This window comes from Nomascus leucogenys, chromosome 3, assembly GCF_006542625.1.
Source record: "Nomascus leucogenys isolate Asia chromosome 3, Asia_NLE_v1, whole genome shotgun sequence".
Lineage (NCBI taxonomy): Eukaryota > Metazoa > Chordata > Mammalia > Primates > Hylobatidae > Nomascus > Nomascus leucogenys.
In genome coordinates, this window is record NC_044383.1 from 56,359,933 (window position 1) to 56,382,097 (window position 22,165).

At 42.1% G+C, this 22,165-nt stretch overlaps 1 protein-coding gene across 1 annotated transcript in view; it reads left to right on the forward strand.

The window, feature by feature from the left end:
• The first annotated feature begins 20,203 nt into the window (after positions 1–20,203).
• SLC17A5 (solute carrier family 17 member 5) overlaps positions 20,204–22,165 on the forward strand; it is a 58,991-nt gene continuing 57,029 nt past the window's right edge. Inside the window, exon 1 of the mRNA XM_030809323.1 lies at positions 20,204–20,560. Within this exon, the coding sequence (XP_030665183.1) occupies positions 20,281–20,560 (280 nt within the window). The 5' untranslated portion in view covers positions 20,204–20,280. The remainder of the gene's footprint in view (positions 20,561–22,165) is intronic.

Below are 22,165 nucleotides of genomic sequence, written 5' to 3' on the forward strand. Positions count from 1 at the left end.
GTGTCCATAGAAGTCAGTCAGAACACTCCAGTTTCCCTAGCAGCTGCCATTCTGCACCAGCCTGCCACCTAGTGGTCAAGAAAGTTGATGCAATATATTATTGGAGATACCACAGGAACCCCATATAACTTCATCCTTCTCTGGTGTCTCAGAGTTAATGATTACTGGGTAAAATCAAGGGAAAGAGAACAGATATTTCTATTACAAGCCAGCAGCACTGGCTTGCACCTGTAATCCCAATACCTTGGCAAGCCGAGATGGGAGGATCGCTTGAGGCCAGGAACTCAAGACCAGCCTGATCAATATAATGAGACCCCATCTCTATATATTTAAAATTTAAAAATTTTATATATATACATATAAATTTTATGTGTGTGTATATATATAATATATATGCATATTAAATATAAGATATAAAATATAAATAAAATATATTTCTGGCCAGGCGCAGTGGCTCACGCCTGTAGCCTGTAATCCCTGCATTTTGGGACACTGAGGCGTACAGATCACTTGAGGTCAGGAGTACGAGACCAACCTGGCCAATATGGTGAAACCCCGTCTCTATAAAAAATACAAAAATTAGCTGGGCAAGGTGATGCACACTTGTAATCCCAGCTACTTGGGAGGCTGAGAGAGGAGAATCTCTTGAGCCCAGGAGATCGAGGTTGTAGTGAGCCAAGATCACACCACTGCACTCCAGCCTGGGTGACAGAGTGAGACTCCATTTCAAAAAAAAAAAAATATGTCTGTGACAATGTTTCTTAGTCCATTCAGGCTGCTGTAACAAAATAGACATAAACACAGAAATTTATTTCTTACAGTTCTGGAGGCTGGAAGCTCAAGGTGCTGGTGGATTCAGTGTCTGGTAAGAACCCTTTTCCTAGTTCATAGATAATACTTTCTTGCTGTGTCTTCACATGGTAGAAGGGGCAAGGCAGTTCTCTTGGGGCCTCTTTCATGGGGGCACTAATTTCATGAGGCCTCTGCCCTCATGACCTAATCACCTCCCAAAGGCTCCATCTCCTAATACCATCACACTGGTGATTAGGTTTCAACATACAAATTTGGGGTAGTGGGTGGAGGGACATAAACATTCAGACCAGAGCACAGTGTGACAACGGTAATACAGTTATTGATAAAACTATGAAAAGATGCTCCTAATTGTAAAAAAATATATATATTTTTTAAGTAATTTTTTTTTCAGACGGAGTCTTGCTCTGTTGCCCAGGCTGGAGTGCACTGGCACAATCTCAGATCACTGCAACCTCCGCCTCCCAGGTTCAAGCTATTCTCCTCCCTACTAGCCTCAGCCTCCCTACTAGCTGGGATTACAGGTGTGTGCCACCACACCTGGCTAATATTTTTGTATTTTGAGTAGAGATGGGGTTTTACCATGTTGGCCAGGCTGGTCTCCAACTCTTGACCTCAGGTGATCTGCCTGCCTTGGCGTCTCAAAGTGCTGAAATTACAGGCATGAGCCACCGCGCCCAGCCAAAAAAGTAATTCTTTTATTTTTTTCTTGAGACAGGGTCTCACTCTTGCCTAGGTTGGCGTGCAGTAGCATCATCTTGGCTCACTGCAACCTTGGCCTTCAAGACTTAAGTGATTCTCCCACCTCAGCCTCCTGAGTAGCTGGGATTACAGGTGAGCACTACTGTGCCTGGCTAGTTTTTGTTTTATTTATTTATGTATTTATTTATTTATTTGAAATAGAGTCTCACTTTGTCACCCAGGCTGGAGTGCAGTGGTGAAATCTCGGCTCACGGTAGCCTCGCCTTCTGGGTTCAAGCTATTCTCCTGCCTTAGCCTCCGGAGTAACTGGGATTACAGGCATGTGCCACCATGCCTGGCTAATATATATATGTATATATGTATATATATATGTATATATGTATGTATATATGTATATATGTGTATATATGTATATATGTATATGTATGTATATATGTATATATGTATATATGTATATGTATATGTATGTATATATGTATATATGTATATATGTATATATGTATATATGTATGTATATATGTATGTATATATGTATATATGTGTATATATGTATATATGTATATGTATATATATGTATATATATGTATATATGTATATGTGTATATATGTGTATATATGTATATATATATATATATTTTTTTTTTAGATGCAGTCTTGCTGTGTCACCCAGGCTGGAGTGCAGTGGCACAACCTTTGCTCACTGCAGCCTCTGCCTCCCACGTTCAAGTGATTCTCCTGCCTCAGCCTCCTGAGTAGCTGGGATTACAGGCACATGCCATCATGCCTGGCTAATTTTTGTATATTTAGTAAAGGTGGGGTTTCACCATGTTGGTCAGGCTGGTCTCGAACTCCTGACATCGTGATCTGCCTGCCTTGGCCTCCCAAAGTGCTGGCATGAGCCACCGCCGTGCCACCTGGCCTAATGTTTTGTATTTTTAGCAGAGACGGGGTTTCACCATGTTCCCCGGGCTGGTCTCCTGACCTCAAGTGGCTCACGTCTGTAATCCCAGCACTTTGGGAGGCCGAGGTGGGTAGATCATTTGAGGTCAGGAGTTTGAGACCAGCCTGGCCAAAGTGGGGAAACCCTGCGGAAGGCTGCAGTATGCGGAGATCATGCCATTGCACACCAGCCTAGGAGACAGAGAGAGACTCTATCTTAAAAAAACAGAAAAAAAGAAAAGAAAAGAAAAGAAAAAGAAAAAAGAAAAAAAGAAATAGACACTACTTAGTAGACCTTGACTAGCTTTAACTCTGTATTGGCCAGACATTTTTTTTATCCCATCAGTTAACATAAAATCAAATTATACAAAAACTGTCACCCCAGGCTCACGCCTGTAATCCCAGCACTTTGGGAGGCCGAGACAGGCAGATCACCTGACGTCAGGAATTTGAGACCAGCCTGGTCAACATGGTGAAACACCATCTCTACCAAAGATACAAAAATTAGCCAGTTGTGGTGGCAATTGCCTGTAATCCCAGCTGCTCAGGAGGCTGAAAACAGAAGAATTGCTTGAACCCACGAAGCAGAGGTTGCAGTGAGCCGAGATGGTGCCACTGCACTCCAGCCTGGGTGACAGAGCAAGACTCTGTCTCAAAGAAAAAAAAAAAGAAAAAAAAAAAAGAAAAGAAAAAGAAAAAGAAAATAAAGAAATTGTTATCAAACAATGAAACAATATGAAGGAACCTTAAATGCTTATTGCTAATGAAAGAAGCCAATCAAGCTATTCTCCTGCCTTAGCCTCCGGAGTAACTGGGATTACAGGCATGTGCCACCATGCCTGGCTAATATATATATATATAAAAAATATATATGTATATATCTGGAAAGACTACATACTGTATGATTCCAACTATTCTGGGAAAGCTCCGTCGCTCAACATTATTTCTGTAGTATCAATTATGTCTCAGAGCAAGTGTTTTCGTCATTGACATTTTCTGATTATTTAGGCACAGGAATAAGTGAATTAAATGTTATGATGCTGCTTTAAGGAAATTAATGCTATCATGACTTTATAAAGCTTCGAAGGCATGGACTTCCTTTTCTTAATACGCCCAGGCTCACTGCAGTGGCACGATCTGGACTCACGCAACTTCTGCCTCTATGGCTCAAACCATCATCCCACCTCAGCCTCCCGAGTAGCTGAGACTATGGGCATGCACCCTGGCTAATTTTTTGTATTTTTAGTACAGACAGGGTTTCACCGTGTTGCTCAGGCTTGAAGGGACTTTCAATGATAGCTTCAGTGCTATCTCAGAGTCATTGTTTCTTATTGGTTTATTTCTGACTACTTAGGCATGGGAATGTATAAATTGAACGTTATGGTAAAGCTTTAAGGAAATTATCCTACCTTTGGATTCGATGGCCAATACAACACAAGGCTTCAAAAGGAATTCCAATTATTACTTAGTTAAAATCCACTCATCCCCACCCTGTCCCTCTTCACTGTTGTGCAACAGGTGGTGATTTGGAAACCTAGACAACATTCTGATTCCGTTTCTTATACCCTACTGTCATGAGGAAACAGATCAGCACAATCCTTTAAAAACAGTATATTCCTTAAAAAACCTTTTCATTATGAAAAATTTCAAATCTACACCAGGTAAAGAATAGGATAATCAACTACTATAGACTATTTTGCCAAATTTGTTCCGTCTATCTCCCATTCTACCATCTTGTACCTCCCTGTGCATGAGGAATACATAAATGATCTACTGGAACTCGGCATGGAAAAAGCATGGGCTTTGGAGTAAGCCTGACACACATTCTAACCCCTGTGCTTAAGCAGTTACTCTCCCTGATGTCAGATTTTCTCAACTATAGAATGAGAATAAAGATACCAAACATGGCTAGGTGCCGTGGCTCACGCCTGTAATTTCAGCACTTTGGGAGGCTGAGGCTGGCAGATCTCTTGAGCCAACAAGTTCAAGATCACCCTGGGCAACATAGCGAGACCCCATCTCTATTTCAGTTAAATTTATTTTTTTTTTAGGCCAGGTATGATGGCTCACGCCTGTAATCCCAGCACTTTGGGAGGCTGAGGTGGGCCCATCACAAGGTTAAGAGTTTGAGACCAACTTGATCAACATGAAGAGGCCCCATCTCTACTAAAAATACAAAAATGAGCCAGGCGTGGTAGTGCGTGCCTGTAATCCCAACTACTCAGGAGGCTGAGGCAGGAGAATCGCTTGAACCCAGGAGGTGGAGGGTGCAGTGAGCCAAGATCACGCCACTGCACTCCAGCCTGGGAAACAGAGCGAGACTCCGTCTCAAAAAAAAAAAAAAAATTAAGATACCAAACACTGGACGCTAGAGAGTTAAATAACATGTGTAACTGCTTACTGTGGTGTCTGACACATACCAGGCACTGAGTATTCATTTTCTTTTGCTTCTTATTAGTGGCAGGTATATTCTTTTCATGTGAGTTTTAGCTTGCAAGCACTGTTGCCACAGAGTTATTAAGAAGTTAATAACTGTATTAGTCCATTTTCATACTGCTGTTAAAGACATACCTGAGACTGGGCAGTTTACAAAAGAAAGAGGTTTATTGGACTTAACAGTTCCAAGTGACTGGAGAAGCCTCATAATCATGGTGGAAGGTGAAAGGCACGTCTCACATGGCAGCAGACAAGAGAAAGAGCTTGTGCAGGGTAACTCTCGCTTTTAAAACCATCAGATCTCATGAGACTCATTCACAATCACTAGAACAGCACAGGAAAGATCCGCCCCCATGATTCAATTATCTCTCACCAGATCCCTCACACAACACGTGGGAATTATGGGAGCTACAAGATGAGATTTGGATGGGGACACAGAGCCAAACCATATCAATAACCTTAGTTTCTGGCTTTACGATGATCATCTCTTCTCCTTTAGGTAAAAGTCCTCCCCACAGTCCACCCATGATTTTTTTTCCAGGAAAAACAAAAGCAACCCTGTTGTCCCCATAAAAGGCATTATCATTTCCTTATTAACTCACTGAGGCTCTTCTCCACGAAAAGTGTTGTATCAGGTCTGCCTCTCTTGACATCACAATGGCTAAGCTGGCAACTTGGCTACATGAGAGATAATCAGGTAGTGATAAAGCAATAGAGCTATTGAATTTTTTTCAAATAAACACAAATTAATGTAAAAGAGAATGCAAATTTAACAGATTAAATACCTTTTCTCAATTGTTCTAGCCTTCAAAATACTTTTGGAACTTTTGTCCTAGAACTGTCTTAACAACTATTTCTTAGATCTCTCTCCTTCACACATCTCATTATTTTATACTCACAAGTTAAAACTAAAACCTAGTAGAAGTGCATCCCTTTATTGTTAGTTTTTATTTTTAGACACCAGGTCTCACTGTGTTGCCCAGACTGGCAGGCTAACACGAGCATGGCTCACTGCAGCATTGAAGTCCTGGCCTCATGGAATCCTCTCACCTCAATCTGTGCTTTCCTTTATACGTAAGGATGTCATCACACAGCATGCTTAATTATCTACTTATCGCTGTTGGCTTTTATTTGGGGTTTAGGGAGTAGATCAATCAATCACATTCTGTAGATTAAGTTTTGGTTTTCTGTTGTTGGGTATTTGTTCTTTGGGGTCTTTGTGTTTGTTTATTTCCACACAGAGGCCTATCAATAGGGATTGGAGTCATTTCACCAACTGATATAACCAATTCTGATGGAATTTTTTTTAATAGGATTGAACTTAAATATTCTGATTCATTGCATTATAACTACTGACTTACAAGGTTACAATTTTTATTCATGAGGAATTGAATGAAATAGATAAACTATTGCTCTGCTCTAGATACTTGCCAGTGAAGTATTAAATCTTTTCATTAAAAAAAATAAAGATAAACTAAGCATGACTACCTTTCTCATTTTACTGAAATTACTGAATGGAAAAACCAGTATAAATGTGCCCTATTAAAAGAACACCTAAGAAATGAAAATCCAGCTATTTCTTTTCAAAAGAATTAATCACAGTTTCTCTATACATCATAAACTCTACTGTGTCATCTTAAATATGATTGAATTTATATAAAACTCGAAGAATATATTTATCAGAAAAAGAGCTATAATTGTATTAATTAGTAGGTTGTGATGATGTTTTAACATGAAATATCAAAATCCATTGATTCATGGACTGGCTTCAGCGGAGAAAGACCTTTACCAATAGGCCAGGCTAGAGATCCCAGGAGCCTCTCAAATGTTTTCTATGTCCTGAGTGATACTCAGTGCTTAAAGAATAAATAAATAAATAAATAGTTTCTTATGATGTGCACATTCATTCCTCCCTTCTCCCGGAGGAGTAATTTCAGGGTTGTGTACATTCCCTCCATCTCGCAGAATCATCAGACTGCCATAAACCACCCATCCCATTTCCTTAGGGCAGTGTACTAAAGAAAAAACAGGACTGTAAACCTCCTAGAAAAAAACATAGAAATACAGAGTGTTGGCAATTATTTCTTGAACATGACACCAAATGCACAGACAAAAAAGCCAAAAGCAAAACTAGACAAGTAGGACTACATCAAACTAAAAAGCGTCTACAAAGCAAAGGAAACAACAGAGAGAAAGGACAACTTACCAAATGGGAAAAAATATTTGCAAACTATACATTTGATAAAAGGTTAATACCAAAAATATATAAGTAGCAAAAAAACTAAATAATCATATTTAAAAATAGGCAAGGGACTTGAATAGACATTTCTCAAAAGAAGACATATAAATGGCCAACAGATATTTGAAAACACTCTCAACATCACTAATCATCAGAGAAACGCAAATCAAAACCACAACGAGATATTATCTGACACCTGTTAGGGTGGCTATTATCAAAGAAACGAAAGATAACAAGCGTTGGCAAGGATGTGGAGAAAAGGGAACCCTTGTATGCTTAGGGTAGTAATGTAAAATCATGCAGCCACTATGGAAAACAGTATAGAGGCTCCTCACAAAATTAAACATAGAACTACCATATGATCCAGCAATCCCATTTCTGGGTGTATATCCAAAAGAATTGAAATCAGTATCTTGAAGAGATATCTGCACTCTCATATTCATTGTAGCATTACTCACAATAGCCAAGACATGGAAACAACTCAAATTTTCATCTACAGATGAATGGGTAAAGAAAATCTGGTATATTCATACTATGGAATATTATTCAGCTTTTAAAAAAATGGCAATACTGTCATTTGTGACGACATGAAATGAACCTGGAAGACATTATGTTTAGCGAAATGAGCCAGATACAGAAGTTCAAATACTGCGTGATTCCACTTGTATGAGATATTTAAAATAGTCAAACACATAGAAGCAAAAAATAGAATGAACTTGCCAGGGGTTAGAGGGGGAGAAAATAGGGCGTTTTTGTTTAATATCTACAAAACTTCAGTTATGCAATGTGAATAAGTTCTAGAGATCTGCTGTACAACACAGTGCCTGTAGTTAGTAATACTGTACTGTGCACTTAAAAAGTTAAGAGGGTAGATCTCATGTTAGGTGTTCTCACAACAAGAAGAAACCAAAGAGGCATATGGAAACTTTTGAAGGTGCTGTATGTGTCTACTACCTCAATTGTGGTGATGGTTTCAGAGATGTGAGTATATGTCTAGACTCATCAAATTGTCTACATTAAATAGTGCAATTTTCATATATCAGCTATACTTCAATATAGCAGTTTTTTAAATTCCATTGATTTTGAGATTTTTCCCTGTTATAAAACAAAAGCAATTAGTTTCTGAGCCCCTGTATATTTCCTTGGTCAGAAAATATGAATATATGAGGTGCAAAAAGATTTCAGACCAAAAAGGATTAACAGGAAAGGCTGACTCAGCAGCCCTCTTTGGCTTCACATATTACTTAAAAGAATAGATTTTAACCTTAATCTTTTAATCTGCCTGAGCCTTGCAATTTTTACTTGCTTTGCATGCACTTTTAGCTTATGTCTAAAGGTCATTCTGTTTCTTGTGTGATTCTACCAGCTGATTTTCTATCTGCTCCACTAATATTTTACAATACCTGCAAAATTTGATTTATTTTAAATTCTCTGGAGTCAAAAAGATAAAACTGGTAGGGCGTGGTGGCTTACGCCTGTAATCCTAGCACTTTGGAAGGCCAAGGCAGGTGGATCACGAGGTCAGGAGTTCAAGACCAGCCTGACCAAGATGGTGAAACCCCGTCTCTACTAAAAATACAAAAATTAGCTGGGCGTGGTGGCAGGCACCTGTAATCCCAGCTACTCAGGAGGCTGAGGCAGGAGAATCGCTTGAACCCAGGGGGTGGGGGTTGCAGTGAGCCGAGATCACACCACTGCACACCAGCCTGGGCAACAGAGTGAGACTCCATCTCAAAAAAAAAAAAGAGATAAAACTGTGACAAGTCTTTTTATATTTTTCAATGTGTTTAAATTTGAAAGATTGCTCTCTTCCAAGCTTTTCACAGATGTAACATTACTAATGTGTGTGTGTGTGTGTGTGTGTATAATATATATATTTACAGTGGCTGTGTTTTCAGCTCCCCTAAAGCAAGTAACTGAAATTGACAAAGAAAATGCCACATAATTTGTAATCAGCAATTGAACACACATTATATGCTTATCATTGAAATGACTTCCAAGACTAAGTGAAGTTGTGCTCCAAGGTTTAAGATGCAAAAATAACATACAACATGTACAAAATTAAGACAGTTATGAAGAAGCACCACCTAGAATTTGAATACTATGAAAGGCAATAAATCTGAATTGTAATAGTGGCTGTCGCTAACCTCGGACAAATCACTTCATTCGGTTGCCATCTTTTAGCTTTCCTCTTTAAAATGGTTACAATAATACTCATGTCTCTGTGGGTATGTCACAAGAACTATCCAATTGTTAAGTTGAAAAGCACTGAGGAAATCCAAATTCTGCTATAAAAACAATGAGTGCATGCCATAAGATAAACAGAAAACTATGCACATATGCCTGTCCTATTTTGAACACTATCTGAGGACATCTGACAGTACAGCTGCCTAGAGGAAATAGGATATGGGAAAGTATGTCCAGATTCCATTATTGAAACCCTTTGCTAAAAAATATTAATCACTCTTCTTCTGGAATACATTAATCATATGCCACTTGCTTAATAGAAAATAGATATAAAAATATGTCCTCTGACTTCCATAACTGTTAGGAAAATACTTTATATTTCCCTTGCACAGTTTTAAGAAATATTTCCTTCAAGGTGCCTTTCACTTATAAGCTCCTTGAAAGCAGAAACCATGCTTACACATCTTGCATGTCTATCTGCTCCACTAATAGTGTATACCCCCCATAGCAACCAGGACAGTGCCTTATAGATAATGTGGGGCTCCATAAATACTCATCTCTGCTTAAAGCAGGAAGTGAAAAATAAGTCAAGGTTCTTGCTCTCAAGGAATGACTCACATACTATTCAACTGCCTTAGATAACTTTAACACAGTAAGCTATAACAAAAGTGTGTGCAATATACATAAGAGCACAGAGTAAAGGAGAGATTATCAAGGAATCATTAAATAAAAGGTTATCTTTTAGCCTCAAAGGACAAATGACTTACCATACACAAAAGAAGCAAACAGGTGGAGGAAACAACACAAGGAAAACACGGTATCTATGAAGTTCAAGGAAGAGAACAACGTGTGCAGTACAGAGCAGGTGGCCGCAGTTGTGGAAGATGGGACTGCAAATGTCAGCTGGGGCCAGTTTGTAAAGGCCTTGTGATCTGTATCAAAGAATTTTGATTTTATCCTCTAGACAGTGATCTCCAAAGTGGGGTGCACTCACCCAAGAGCATGTGCAAATGATCCAGAAAAAAATCAGAGCATTTATATTTTTTCTCATCCTTTTTAATTCTTTTGACGAGCTTTTTTATTACTATTTAATGATTATACATATTTTGGGGGTACATACGATATTCTGATACCTGCATACAATGTGTAATGATCAAATCACTGTAATTGGAATATCCATCACCTCAAACATTTATCTCTTCTTTGTGTGGGGATCATTCCAATTCTCTTCCAGCTATTGTGAAATACATAATACATTTTTGTTAACTATAGTCTCCTTCCTATACTATTGAATACTAGAATTTATTGCTTCTATCTAAGTGTATTTTTGTACCCATTAACCAACTTCTCTTCATCCCCCCTTCTCCCTACCCTTCCCAACCTCTGGTAACTACTATTCAATTCTCTGACTCCATGAGATCCACTTTTTTAGCTCCCATATATGAGTAAGAACATATGAATTTGTCTTTCTGTGCCTGGCTTATTTCACTTAACATAATGACCTTCAGTACCATCCATGTTGCTGCAAATGACAGGATTTTATTCTTCTCTATGGCTGAATAATATTCCATCGTATATACATACCACATTTTCTTTATCCTTTCATCTTTTGATGGACACAGGTTGATTTCATATCTTGGCTACTGAGACTAGAGCTGAGCTACGATAAACATGGGAGTGAAGATATCTCCCCAATATACTGATTTCCTCTCTTTTAGATATATACCTAGCAGTGGGACTGCCAGATCATATGATAGTTCTATTTTTAGTTTTGGAGGAACTTACATACTGTTTTCCATAATGGCTGTACTACTTTACAACCCAACAACAGTGTACAAGCATTCCTCTCCCTGCATCATCACGAGAATTTGTCATTTTTTTGTATTTTTGTAATAGCCATTCTAAGTAGGGTGAGATGATATCTCATCGCGGTTTTGGTATGCATTTCCCTAACAAGTAGTGATACTGAGCATGTTTTGATATACCTGTTGGTCACTTGTATGTGTTCTTTTGAGAAATGTCTATTCAGCTCTTTTGCCTATTTTTAAATTGGATTATCTGTGGGGTTTGCCATTGAGTTGTTTGGGTTCCTTATATATTCTGCTTATTAATAGTCTGCAATTCATCCTTTTTAAGTGTTTGTTGAGTGTTTATAGTGTGTGTGTACTTTATAGAGAAATATATACATATTGGATATGTTGTGGCTCAGAAAAAGGTATCCCAAAGTATGGCACTTTGTCATGCTGAGTACTTTGAACTAAAGAAGATTGGGAAGCCTCAGAAACAATCTCAGAAACAAGGTCTCTCTGACCTTCTCCTGCCCTCCTGTCTCCCGGTCCTCTTTCTTCTTCAAACTGAGTAATAGAAACCAGGATTCTTCTTCTCCAAGGCAGGTCATAGAAACTAGAACCCCTGTCCCCCAAAGCAAGCCATAAAACCTAGAAAAGTCACTTCTCCTTTCTCCCTTGAAGGCCTTCATTCCAGCGGCACCCTGTCCCATATCCAGGAGAAAGAATGCTACACAGAGACTAAGATTTTGAACTGACAAGCTTTGCTGGGTTTCCCCACTCTCAGTCTGTTGCCACTAGATCATACCCTTTTATTCACATTCCTACACAGCTCTCCATTCTTCACTGAACCCAAGCATAAAAATAGACAGTTTGCCCTGGGTCTTTGGAGCTTCATTTCTGAAGCTCCCATATCACATAAAACTTTGATTAAATTGGCCAGGCGCGGTGGCTCAGGCCTGTAATCCCAGCACTTTGGGAGGCCGAGGCGGGTGGACCACGAGGTCAGGAGATCGAGACTCATCCTGGCTAACATGGTGAAACCCCGTCTGTACTAAAAATACAAAAAATTAGCCGGGCATGGTGGCGGGCGCCTGTAGTCCCAGCTACTCGGGAGGCTGAGGCAGGAGAATGGCGTGAACCCAGGAGGCGGAGCTTGCGGTGAGCCGAGATCGCGCCTCTGCACTCCAGCCTGGGCAAAAGAGCAAGACTCTGTCTCAAAAAAAAAAAAAAAAAAAAACTTTGATTAAGTTTGTTGTCTGTTATCTTATCTTGTTAACCTGCCTTTCGTTGTATGAGTGTCAGCTGTGCCCCTTATGATGCGTGAGGAAAGATACCTCGTTCTGCCCTTATCAGTGCATATTCAAAATTTTTAGTGATGGGATGCACAATCAAAAATGTGAATATCTAAGCAATAAGCTACTATTGAAAAGTTTTTAAAAGGCTAACAGGCCGAGCACCGTGGCTCATGCCTGTAATCCCAGCAATTTAGGAGGCCAAGGCAGGCGGATTGCTTGAGCCCGAGTAGTTGAAATTACAGGCACCCACCACCATGTCTGGCTAATTTTTGTATTTTTAGTAGAGATGGAGTTTCACCATGTTGGCCAGGCTGGTCTCGAACTCCTGACCTCAGGTGATCTGCCCATCTCAGCCTCTCAAAGTGCTGAGATTACAGGCGTGAGCCACCATGCCCGGCCAGTTTTTTCTTTTAGGTTTTGTTTGTTTTATAGAGATGGGGGTCTTGCTTTGTTGTCCTGGCTGGTCTCAAACTCCTGGGCTCAAGCATTCCTCCCACCTCAGCTTCCCAAAGTGCTGGTATTACAGGCATGAGCCACCACGCCTGGCCAATAATCTTTATAATTTATTATAATTTATTTTAGAGGAAAAGCTGGTATAAAAAAAGGGATTATTATAATAATTTTTTTTTTTTTTTTTGAGACAGAGTTTTGCTCTTGTTGCCCAGGTTGGAGTACAATGGCACGATCTCGGCTCACAGCAACCTCCGCCTCCTGGGTTCAAGCGATTCTCCTACCTTAGCCTCCCGAGTAGCTGGGATTACAGGCATGCGCCACCACACCCGGCTAATTTTTGTATTTTTAGTAGAGATGGGTTTTCTCCATGTTGGCCAGGCTGGTCTTGAACTCCTGACCTCAGGTGATCTGCCTGCCTCGGCCTCCCAAAGTGCTGGCATTACAGTTATGAGCCACCGCGCCTGGCAAAAAAGGATTATTTTATAGAACCATATTGTTCATCAAAAAATTGCTTTACCAAGTTTATCAAATTAATGGTTCAGGCTGGGTGCAGTGGCTCACGCCTGTAATCCCAGCACTTTGGGAGACCGAGGCAGGCAGATCACTTGACATCGGGAGTTTGAGCCCAGCCTGGCCAACATGGTGAAACCTGTCTTTACTAAAAATACAGAAATTAGCCAGGTGTGGTGGCAGGTGCCTGTAATCCCAGTTTCTCAGGAGGCTGAGACAGGAGAACTGCTTGAACCCTGGAGGTGGAGGTTGCAGTGAGCACAGATTGCACCACTGCACTCCAGCCTGGACAACAGAGTGAGACTCCGTCTCAAAAAGTAATTAATTACTTAATTGGTGATTTAAATATCTGCCCCTCCATTTAACTTTTTATTCCCCATATATTCCTACATACTTGAAAATTTCACTAAGGCCAATATGATGAGGCACTGTGAAACACAATGAACACAGTGAAAGGACGAGAATTGGGATCTGCTCAGGTTGCAAAAAATAAATAAGACTTGGTTCCAGCTCCTAGGAAAACTACAGTTATAAAAGGAAACTAAAACATTAAACAATCAACTACTAACTGTAAAATTCCATACAGAAAATGATATGTATCCTAAAAGAGATATAATTAAAATCAAACGGGTTGTTCCTAAGATAAGTAAGCTCACTTTGCAAAGCAAATTTAACTCTAAAAAAATGGTAATGGCAGCCAAGCGTGGTGGCTCACACCTGTAATCCCAGCACTTTGAGAGGCCAAGTGGAGGTGGATCATCTGAGGTCAGGAGTTCAAGACCAGCCTGGCCAACATGCTGAAACCCCGTCTCTATTAAAAATAACAAAAATTAGCTGGGCATGGTGGCAGGCTCCTGTAATCCCAGCAACTCAGGAGGCTGAGGCAGGAGAATCGCTGGAACCCAGGAGGTGGGGGTTGCAATGAGCCAAGATCACGCCACTGCACTCCAGCCTGGGTAATGAGGGCTAAACTCCATCTCAAAAAAAAAAAAAAAAAATGCTAATGGCTAACATATATTGAAATGTAATAATTACAGTATAGTACCCACCAGGTACAGTACTATAATTTACAGGCATTATCTTATTTATCTAATTCTTACAACACCCCTATGAAAATGTTTCTATTATTATCTTCATTTGAGAGAAGAAGAAACTAAGAAAAACAGCTAGAGTCTTTTGAACTAGATACTCTATCCAAAAGGTGTTCCTTTCCCATCCAAAGACAGGGTGGGGGATGGGGGAGACAGAGAGTGTAAGCCCTCACGTGGTCTAGAACTATGCTGTCCAATATGGTAGACCCAGACACAATGTGGCTACTGAGCACTTGAAATGTGGCTGGTCCTAATGGAGATGTGCATAGGTATAAAATACACACTGGGTTGGCCGGACGCGGTGGCTCACGCCTGTAATCCCAGCCTTTGGGAGGCCAAGGCAGGTGGATCACGAGGTCAGGAGATCGAGACTATCCTGGCTAGCACGGTGAAATCCCATCTCTACTAAAAATACAAAAAATTAGCCAGGCACGGTGGCGGGTGCCTGTAGTCCCAGCTACTCAGGAGGCTGAGGCAGGAGAATGGCGTGAACCCGGGAGGCGGAGCTTGCACTGAACCGAGATAGCGCCACTGCACTCTGGCCTGGGCGAAACAGCGAGACTCCGTCTCAAAAAAAAAAAAAAAATACACACTGGGTTTCAAAAATTTAGTACCAGGCCGGGCATGGTGGCTCACGCCTGTAATCCCAGCACTTTGAGAGGCCAAGTCGGGCAGATAGCCTGAAGTCAGGAGTTCGAGACCAGCCTGGTCAACATGGTGAAACCCCGTCTCTACTAAAAATACAAAAATTAGCCAGGTGTGGTGGTGGGTGCCTGTAATCCCAGCTACTCAGGAGGCTGAGGCAGGAAAATTGCTGGAACCCGGGAGGTGGAGGTTGCAGTGTGCCAAGATCACGCCATTTCACTCCAGCCTGGGCGACAGAGCGAGACTCCGTCTCAAAAAAAAATAAATAAAATAAAAAATAAAAAAATATTAGTACCAACAAAAGAGCTTATCTCATTAATCATTTTATATTGATTACATGTTGAACTGATATATCTGATTAAAAATGCATGTTATACAATTAATCTCCTCATTTTTGGTTTGCTTTTACTTTTTTAATGTGGCTACTAGAAAATTTAAAATTACATCTATGGCTTGCATTATATTTCTACTGAACAGTGCTAGTCTAAAGTGTTGATAAAGGAAAAGTATCAACTAAAGAATAAATATGAGGCCGGGTGCGGTGGCTCATGCCTATAATCCCACCACTGTGGGAGGCCGAGGCGGGCGGACTACCTGAGGTCAGGAGTTTGAGACCAGCCTGGCCAACAGGGCAAAACCCCGTCTCTACTAAAAATACAAAAATTAGCCGGGTGTGGTGGCACACGCCTGTAGTCCCAGCTACTCGGGAGGCTGAGGCAGGAGAATTGCCTGAACCTGGGAGGTGGAGGTTCCACTGAGCCAAGATCGTGCCACTGCACTCCAGCCTGGACAACAAGAGCGAAACTCCATAAAAAAATAAAAGGAGAGAGAGAGAGAGAGAGAAGGAAAGAGAGAAAGAAAGAAAGAGAAAGAAATTGCAAGGAGAAAACATAAAGACGTGAGAGATTTCTACAGTATGTAAGGTCTGAACATGAATGGATCCAGATTCAAACAAACCATGTAAGAAAAAAAAAAAAGAACAGGAAAGGAGAAAAAAAAATAGGCTGGGCATGGTGGCTCATGCCTGTAATCCCAACACTTTGGGAGGCCGAGATGGTTGGATCACCTCAGGTCAGGAGTTCAAGACCAGCCTGGCCAACATGGTGAAACCCTATCTCTACTAAAAATACAAAAAATTAGCCGGGCATGGTGGTGGGCGCCTGTAATCCCAGCTACTCCAGAGGCTAAGGCAGGAGAATCGCTTGAACCCAGGAGGTTGCAGTGAACTGAGATTGCACCACTGCACTCCAGCCTGAGCAACAAGAGTGAAACTCTGTCTCAAAAAAATAATAATAAATAAATAACACCAACAATGATCTTCTATGGTAGTGTGCAATCAGGAAATAAATGCCAGATATAAGGGAAAAAAAAATGTGTCATCATACTTTTTTTTTTTTAGTCTTCTTGGGGCCAGGCACGGTGGTTCACACCTATCATATCAACACTTTGGAAGGTCAAGTCAGGAGGACTGCTTGAGCCCAGCCTGGGCATCACAGGGAGGCCCTGTCTCTAACAAAAAATTTTTTAAATTAGCAGGGCCTGGTGGCACATGCACATGTGGTCGCAGCTACCGGGGAGGCTGAGGTGTAGGAGGATCACTTGAGCCCAGGAGGTGGAGCCTACAAGGAGCCGTGATCACACCTCTGCACTCAAGCTTAGGTGACAGAGTAAGATCCTGTCTCAAAATCTTCTTGGGAAGATTATAAAACAAAACAAAAGCCAAAGTACCTCCTCTGGACCTAGAATCAATGACACTGCAATAGGAAGAAGTACACCTAATGCTCAGATCTTAGTTTGTAATATCATTCTCCTTATAGAAATGGCAGGGGTAGAGAATACACAAGATGAGCCTGGAACATCTTGTTGTACCAGAAAGTAAGGTAATGCTCAAAAAACACAACAATGGAGGCATGCAGGACACAAGAGCCAACTGAAAGAGCTCTTAGTCACCAAAGCTGAAACAATTTGAGCAACAAAATAAACAACATAGTGTTGGGAGTATAAACCAAAGTATAAAATAAATAACCACGACGTCATACTAATAAAAATAAATGATTGAATAAGTAAATAAATGTAGGAGAAGAAACAAATCTCCCAAACAAAAGAATTCTCCCCCTGAAACTGGTGGAGCATAGGTAAATCCCCAACCCTTAAGTGAAGGCTGCAAATACTGATTTCCTTCCAAAGAGAAAGGTAAGGCCAGGGGAAAAGAGTTAACTTCACAGTGAAAACACCTGACAAACACGCCCTCAGGCATGTGATGAGGCTTACCATCACTAGTGATAATCATCAGTGATAAATAAGTTGACAGCACATTCCCTTGACATTACATGATGAGAATGGCCCTTTATCTCTATGACCTTTCCCTCAAAAATCCATAACCCCAGTCTAATTATAAGAAAAACATTCAGGCCAGGGGCGGTGGTTCACTCCTGTAATCCCAGCACTTTGGGAGGCTGAGGCAGGTGGATCACGAGGTCAGGAGATGGAGACCATCCTGGCTAATATGGTGAAACCCCGTCTCTACTAAAAATACAAAAAATTAGCCAGGCGTGGTGGCACGCACCTATAGTCCCAGCTACTCGGGAGGTTGAGGCAGGAGAATCGCTTGAACCTGGGAGGTGGAGGTTGCAGTGAGCCGAGATCGTGCCACTGCACTCCAGCCTGGACGACACAGCGTGACCTCGTCTCAAAAAAAAAAAAATTCGCCAACCCAAATTAAGATACTTTCTACAAAACCTACCAGTACTCGCCAGGCGCGGTGGCTCACGCTTGTAATCCCAGCACTTTGGGAGGCCGAGGCGGGCGGATCACGAGATCAGGAAATCGAGACCACGGTGAAACCCCGTCTCTACTAAAAATACAAAAAATTAGCCAGGCGTGGTGGCGGGCGCCTGTAGTCCCAGCTACTCGGAGAGGCTGAGGCAGGAGAATGGCGTGAACCCGGGAGGCGGAGCTTGCAGTGAGCCGAGATTGCGCCACTGCACTCCAGCCTGGGCGACAGAGCGAGACTCCGTCTCAAAAAAAAAAAAAAAAAAAAAAAAAAAACCTACCAGTACTCTACAAAACTGTCAAGGTCAGCAAAAGCAATGAAAGTCAGGAACTGTCAATCTAGAGGAGCCCAAGGAGACATGTAATGTGGCATCCTGGATGAGATCCTGGGACCGAAAAAGGATATTAGGTAAAAATTAAAGAAATGCAAATTAAGTATGAACTTCAGTTAATAATTATCTATACTGGCTCGTTAGTTATGATATATACATGATACTAATGTAAGATCTTAATAATAGGTCAAACTAAGCAAAGGTTATGGAGAACTCACTGTACTATCTTTGCAACGTTTATGTAAACCTAAAATTTCTAAAATGAAAAATATTTAAAAAAAGAATTCCTCTGGTTTGAAGTCTTTCAAGTCTGTTGCAACCTATATTCCCTGGCCCAAGTTATCTATACCCTTGGTCGTCTGGGAGCTTGTTAGCAATACAGAGTCTCAGGCCCATCCCAGATGTACTGGGCTTCTCCGAGAAACAGCCCCAGTTGGGTAGTTTAGGTAATAAAGTTTTGGCTTTCACAATATAGGCTGGCCGACTCCAGACCCCAAACAGATGATGGTGCACATGGCTGGAGACCCAAGAGGACCTGTGGTGCAGATCAAGACTGAGGACACTCTGCTGGAGAAGTCTCCCTTGCTTGGGGAAGAGAAGTGGGGGAGTCGGATTTTTTTATTCTAGACAGGCCTTCAACTGATTGAAGGAAGCCCACCCAGATTATGAAAGGCAGCCATCTTTACCCAAAGTTCAATGATTTTAGTGTTAACCTCATCCAAAGACATCCAGCAAGTTAACACATAAAATTAACCATCACACCAGATCTGCTCAATCTGAATCTACATTTTAAAAGGATTTGCCAGGTGGTAACTCTGCATAATCAAGTTTGAAAACTGCATTTTTCTACAACCCTTAGAGAGTGTAAAAATCTACATGGTAATTCAGTAACTCAGAAACAAGGCTTGATTTGCTGCTTTTAACTTGAGAACTTTCCTAGCATTTACTCATCTGGAGGTAGGGATGCCTACAGAAATCCTAGCCCTCCCTTCTAGGTAAAGGACCCTCCCCTTTGTTCTCACGTGGACCTCACTAAGCTTCTAACCTGGTTTACTGAATTAGTGGTTTGCGGGTCTTCCCTGTCTACACCAAACTCTCCGAGAGCATCTACATCTTATTTTCTACCTCCACAGAGACAGCCTCTATTAGCGGATCCAGATCTGCCCTGCCAAGGCAAGCTGGGTTTTCCTAGTTTCACTTTCTCAGAGTCCGCAAATGCTAGCACAATCTATCCAAATTCTATCGTGGAGACATAACATGCACATATACATCAGAGGATTCCATAGGTCGAACCATATGAAACTACCTATTTGATTATTTTTACCTATAAAACCAGCAACATCATAGGACTCAACAAATTTCCATTGCTGTTTTTCCACCTAAAAGCTATTTTAGGACCAGGAGCAGTGGCTCACGCCTGTAATCCCAGCACTTTGGGAGGCCGAGGAGGATTGCTTGAGCCCAGGAGTTCGAAACCAGCCTGGGCAATATAATAAGACCACGCCTCTACAAAAATAAAAAGTAGAAACAAAATTAGCCAGATGTGGTGGCATGCGCCTGTAGTCCCAGCTACTTGGGGTTGCTGAAGAGAATCGCTTTGAGTCTAGCAGTTTGAGGCTGCAGTGAGCTGCGATTGCGCCACTGCATTCTAGCTTGGGCAACAGAGCAAGACCCTGTCTGGGAGAAAAAATAAAAAGCTATTTTAGGGACAATATGCCGTCACAGTCACGGGGTAGATCGTACAAAGGTTGCTAACAGTATGGCAACTGACTGCTAACAAGTGAATGTCAAATTGTAAAATGCACACCACCCACTTCCCTAGTTCGGTCGAAGCCCTCCCCTTAATTATGTGCAATTCAAGTCCCCACTGCCCGCCCGCAAGCTCCCACTCATCCTCGCTGCGGGAAGGGCGGCCCCTGCACTTTACAAGCGGGTGCAGGAGCGGGAAACAGTCGTCCGAACACCGGCTCCCCGGCATGCGTAGACCGGCGCGGGGGGCTCACTTTGCGCCAATCCTACGAGAACTCCCGGAACTCCGCTTCCCTAGTCCAACCCACGCCAGAGTTGCCCACACCTAAGATGGCGGCGGGGGCGGAGTCGGCGCGGCCGCCTCTGGGCGGGACCGCGGCACTAGACGTGGCCGCTGGGCGGTGTCATCGCCCTCGCCCCGCCCGGTCCAGCCAGCTCGGCCCAGGGGCTTCGGGCTGTCGGGCCGGCGCGCACTTCTCTGCCAGGTGGCGAGTACACCTGCTCCACGTAGGCGTCATGAGGTCTCCGGTTCGAGACCTGGCCCGGAACGATGGCGAGGAGAGCACGGACCGCACGCCTCTTCTGCCGGGCGCCCCACGGGCCGAAGCTGGTAAGCGGCGGGGTAGTCCAGGAGCTTCGAGTGGGCGGCGGTCCCGGGGGCGGCGGTCTCTGGGCGGGCATGGCCCGGGTACCCTCACCCTGCGCCGGCGGGTCCGGAGCTGCTCAGGCGCGAGGGGACATTAGGAGGGGAGCCCGTTCAGAGTCCCGCTCAGTCCCGCCTGCCTCGGTGCGCAGAAGCCCCTCGGGGACCCCGGGGGCCGCGACCGTGATCGCGGAGCCGAGCCGAGCCGGAGTCTCGGCAGGTGCAGCCCCACGGGGTGGGGGGGCGGGGAGCGGCAGTGCAGCCGGCGCTGAGCTGGTGGTTATTTTGGGTAGTGCTGAGCAAGGGACCCAGTGGAAGAACGAACTGGGAGAGAATCATCAAATGAATGGGCTAAGGTCCGGGCGGAGGACCCCGGTGTAAGAGCAAACTAGAGGAGAAACCTGGAGATCAGTAGGCAGAGGGCTGTCCTTCCCTGTCACCGCTAGGTTTCCGCCACTGCGTATCCGCCAGCATGTGACCTGGTAGCTTCTTAGGCGGGGAGGGAAGACAAAAAAGGACTGGAGTTAACATTTGTGAGTATGCAGAGGGCAATTATTGTATAACCCAGCGAATATCTTGACATTGTGCACTAAGAGACTAAAAACATTGAGTACATTTTTTTTTCCGTCTGGCAGTCTATGATTTAAGTTAGGAAAAGGTTCAGTTATCCTCGAGATACCTATAGAGTTCTAAGGTAATTTGCCAAAGGTCTTGGAACAAATCGAAAAGCAGGTACTTCATAAAGCATCTTCCCTGAATTTGAGAAAATTAAAATATTTTGCTATTTGACACTTTTGTAATATAGTTTATTTAAAAGTAACGAAAACTAAAGAACAAATCAGTTTGCATTCTATAGTTTCAAAGATCTGTGTGTGAGAAAGAGTTGCGTTGGAAATTTGACTTTGGCTGACCCAGAATTGCATAGTTTCTATATTTTTATTTGTTTTTAATGTTACCAGATGGTGGCAGTAGAGGTGGCAACATTATAGTTCCATCTGGCAGCTGGGAGCTTATTTTAGTCAACACAAACTGTAAATACCATACCATAGTTACATTTTACCTGGAAGTCGGACTTAGTTCCATAAACTGATCATTTTCTGTGGCTTGTAGTGTTCAAATTGTATAATATTCCTCATAAAATAATATAGAAATACAGAAATAAGTTATAATAAAGATATTTGCCAGAGACTATTACATTGTTACAATTGAAAAATATGTATATGTATAATCAAAATTTAGCACAAATGTTAAACATTATTCTCAGGAAAATGCGGATTAAAACTACAACAAGGCACTATACACCCACTAGAATAGCTAAAATCCAAAAGGCTGATAATACCAAATGTTGACAGAGATGTGGATAGAAAAGTTATACATCTCAATAAAGATTGAGATGGACAAATGTATACATTTATCATGTAAATTATACTTCAATAAAGTTGATTTTTTAAAAAGTAGCTTATAGCATCACTTTTAAAAACAATCCCTACTTGATTCATGGGTTGAGTGTATGGATCTTATGGTACTGGCCCTGTCCTTCCTGGCTTGAGGTGGCTACCTTTGTTACAACCA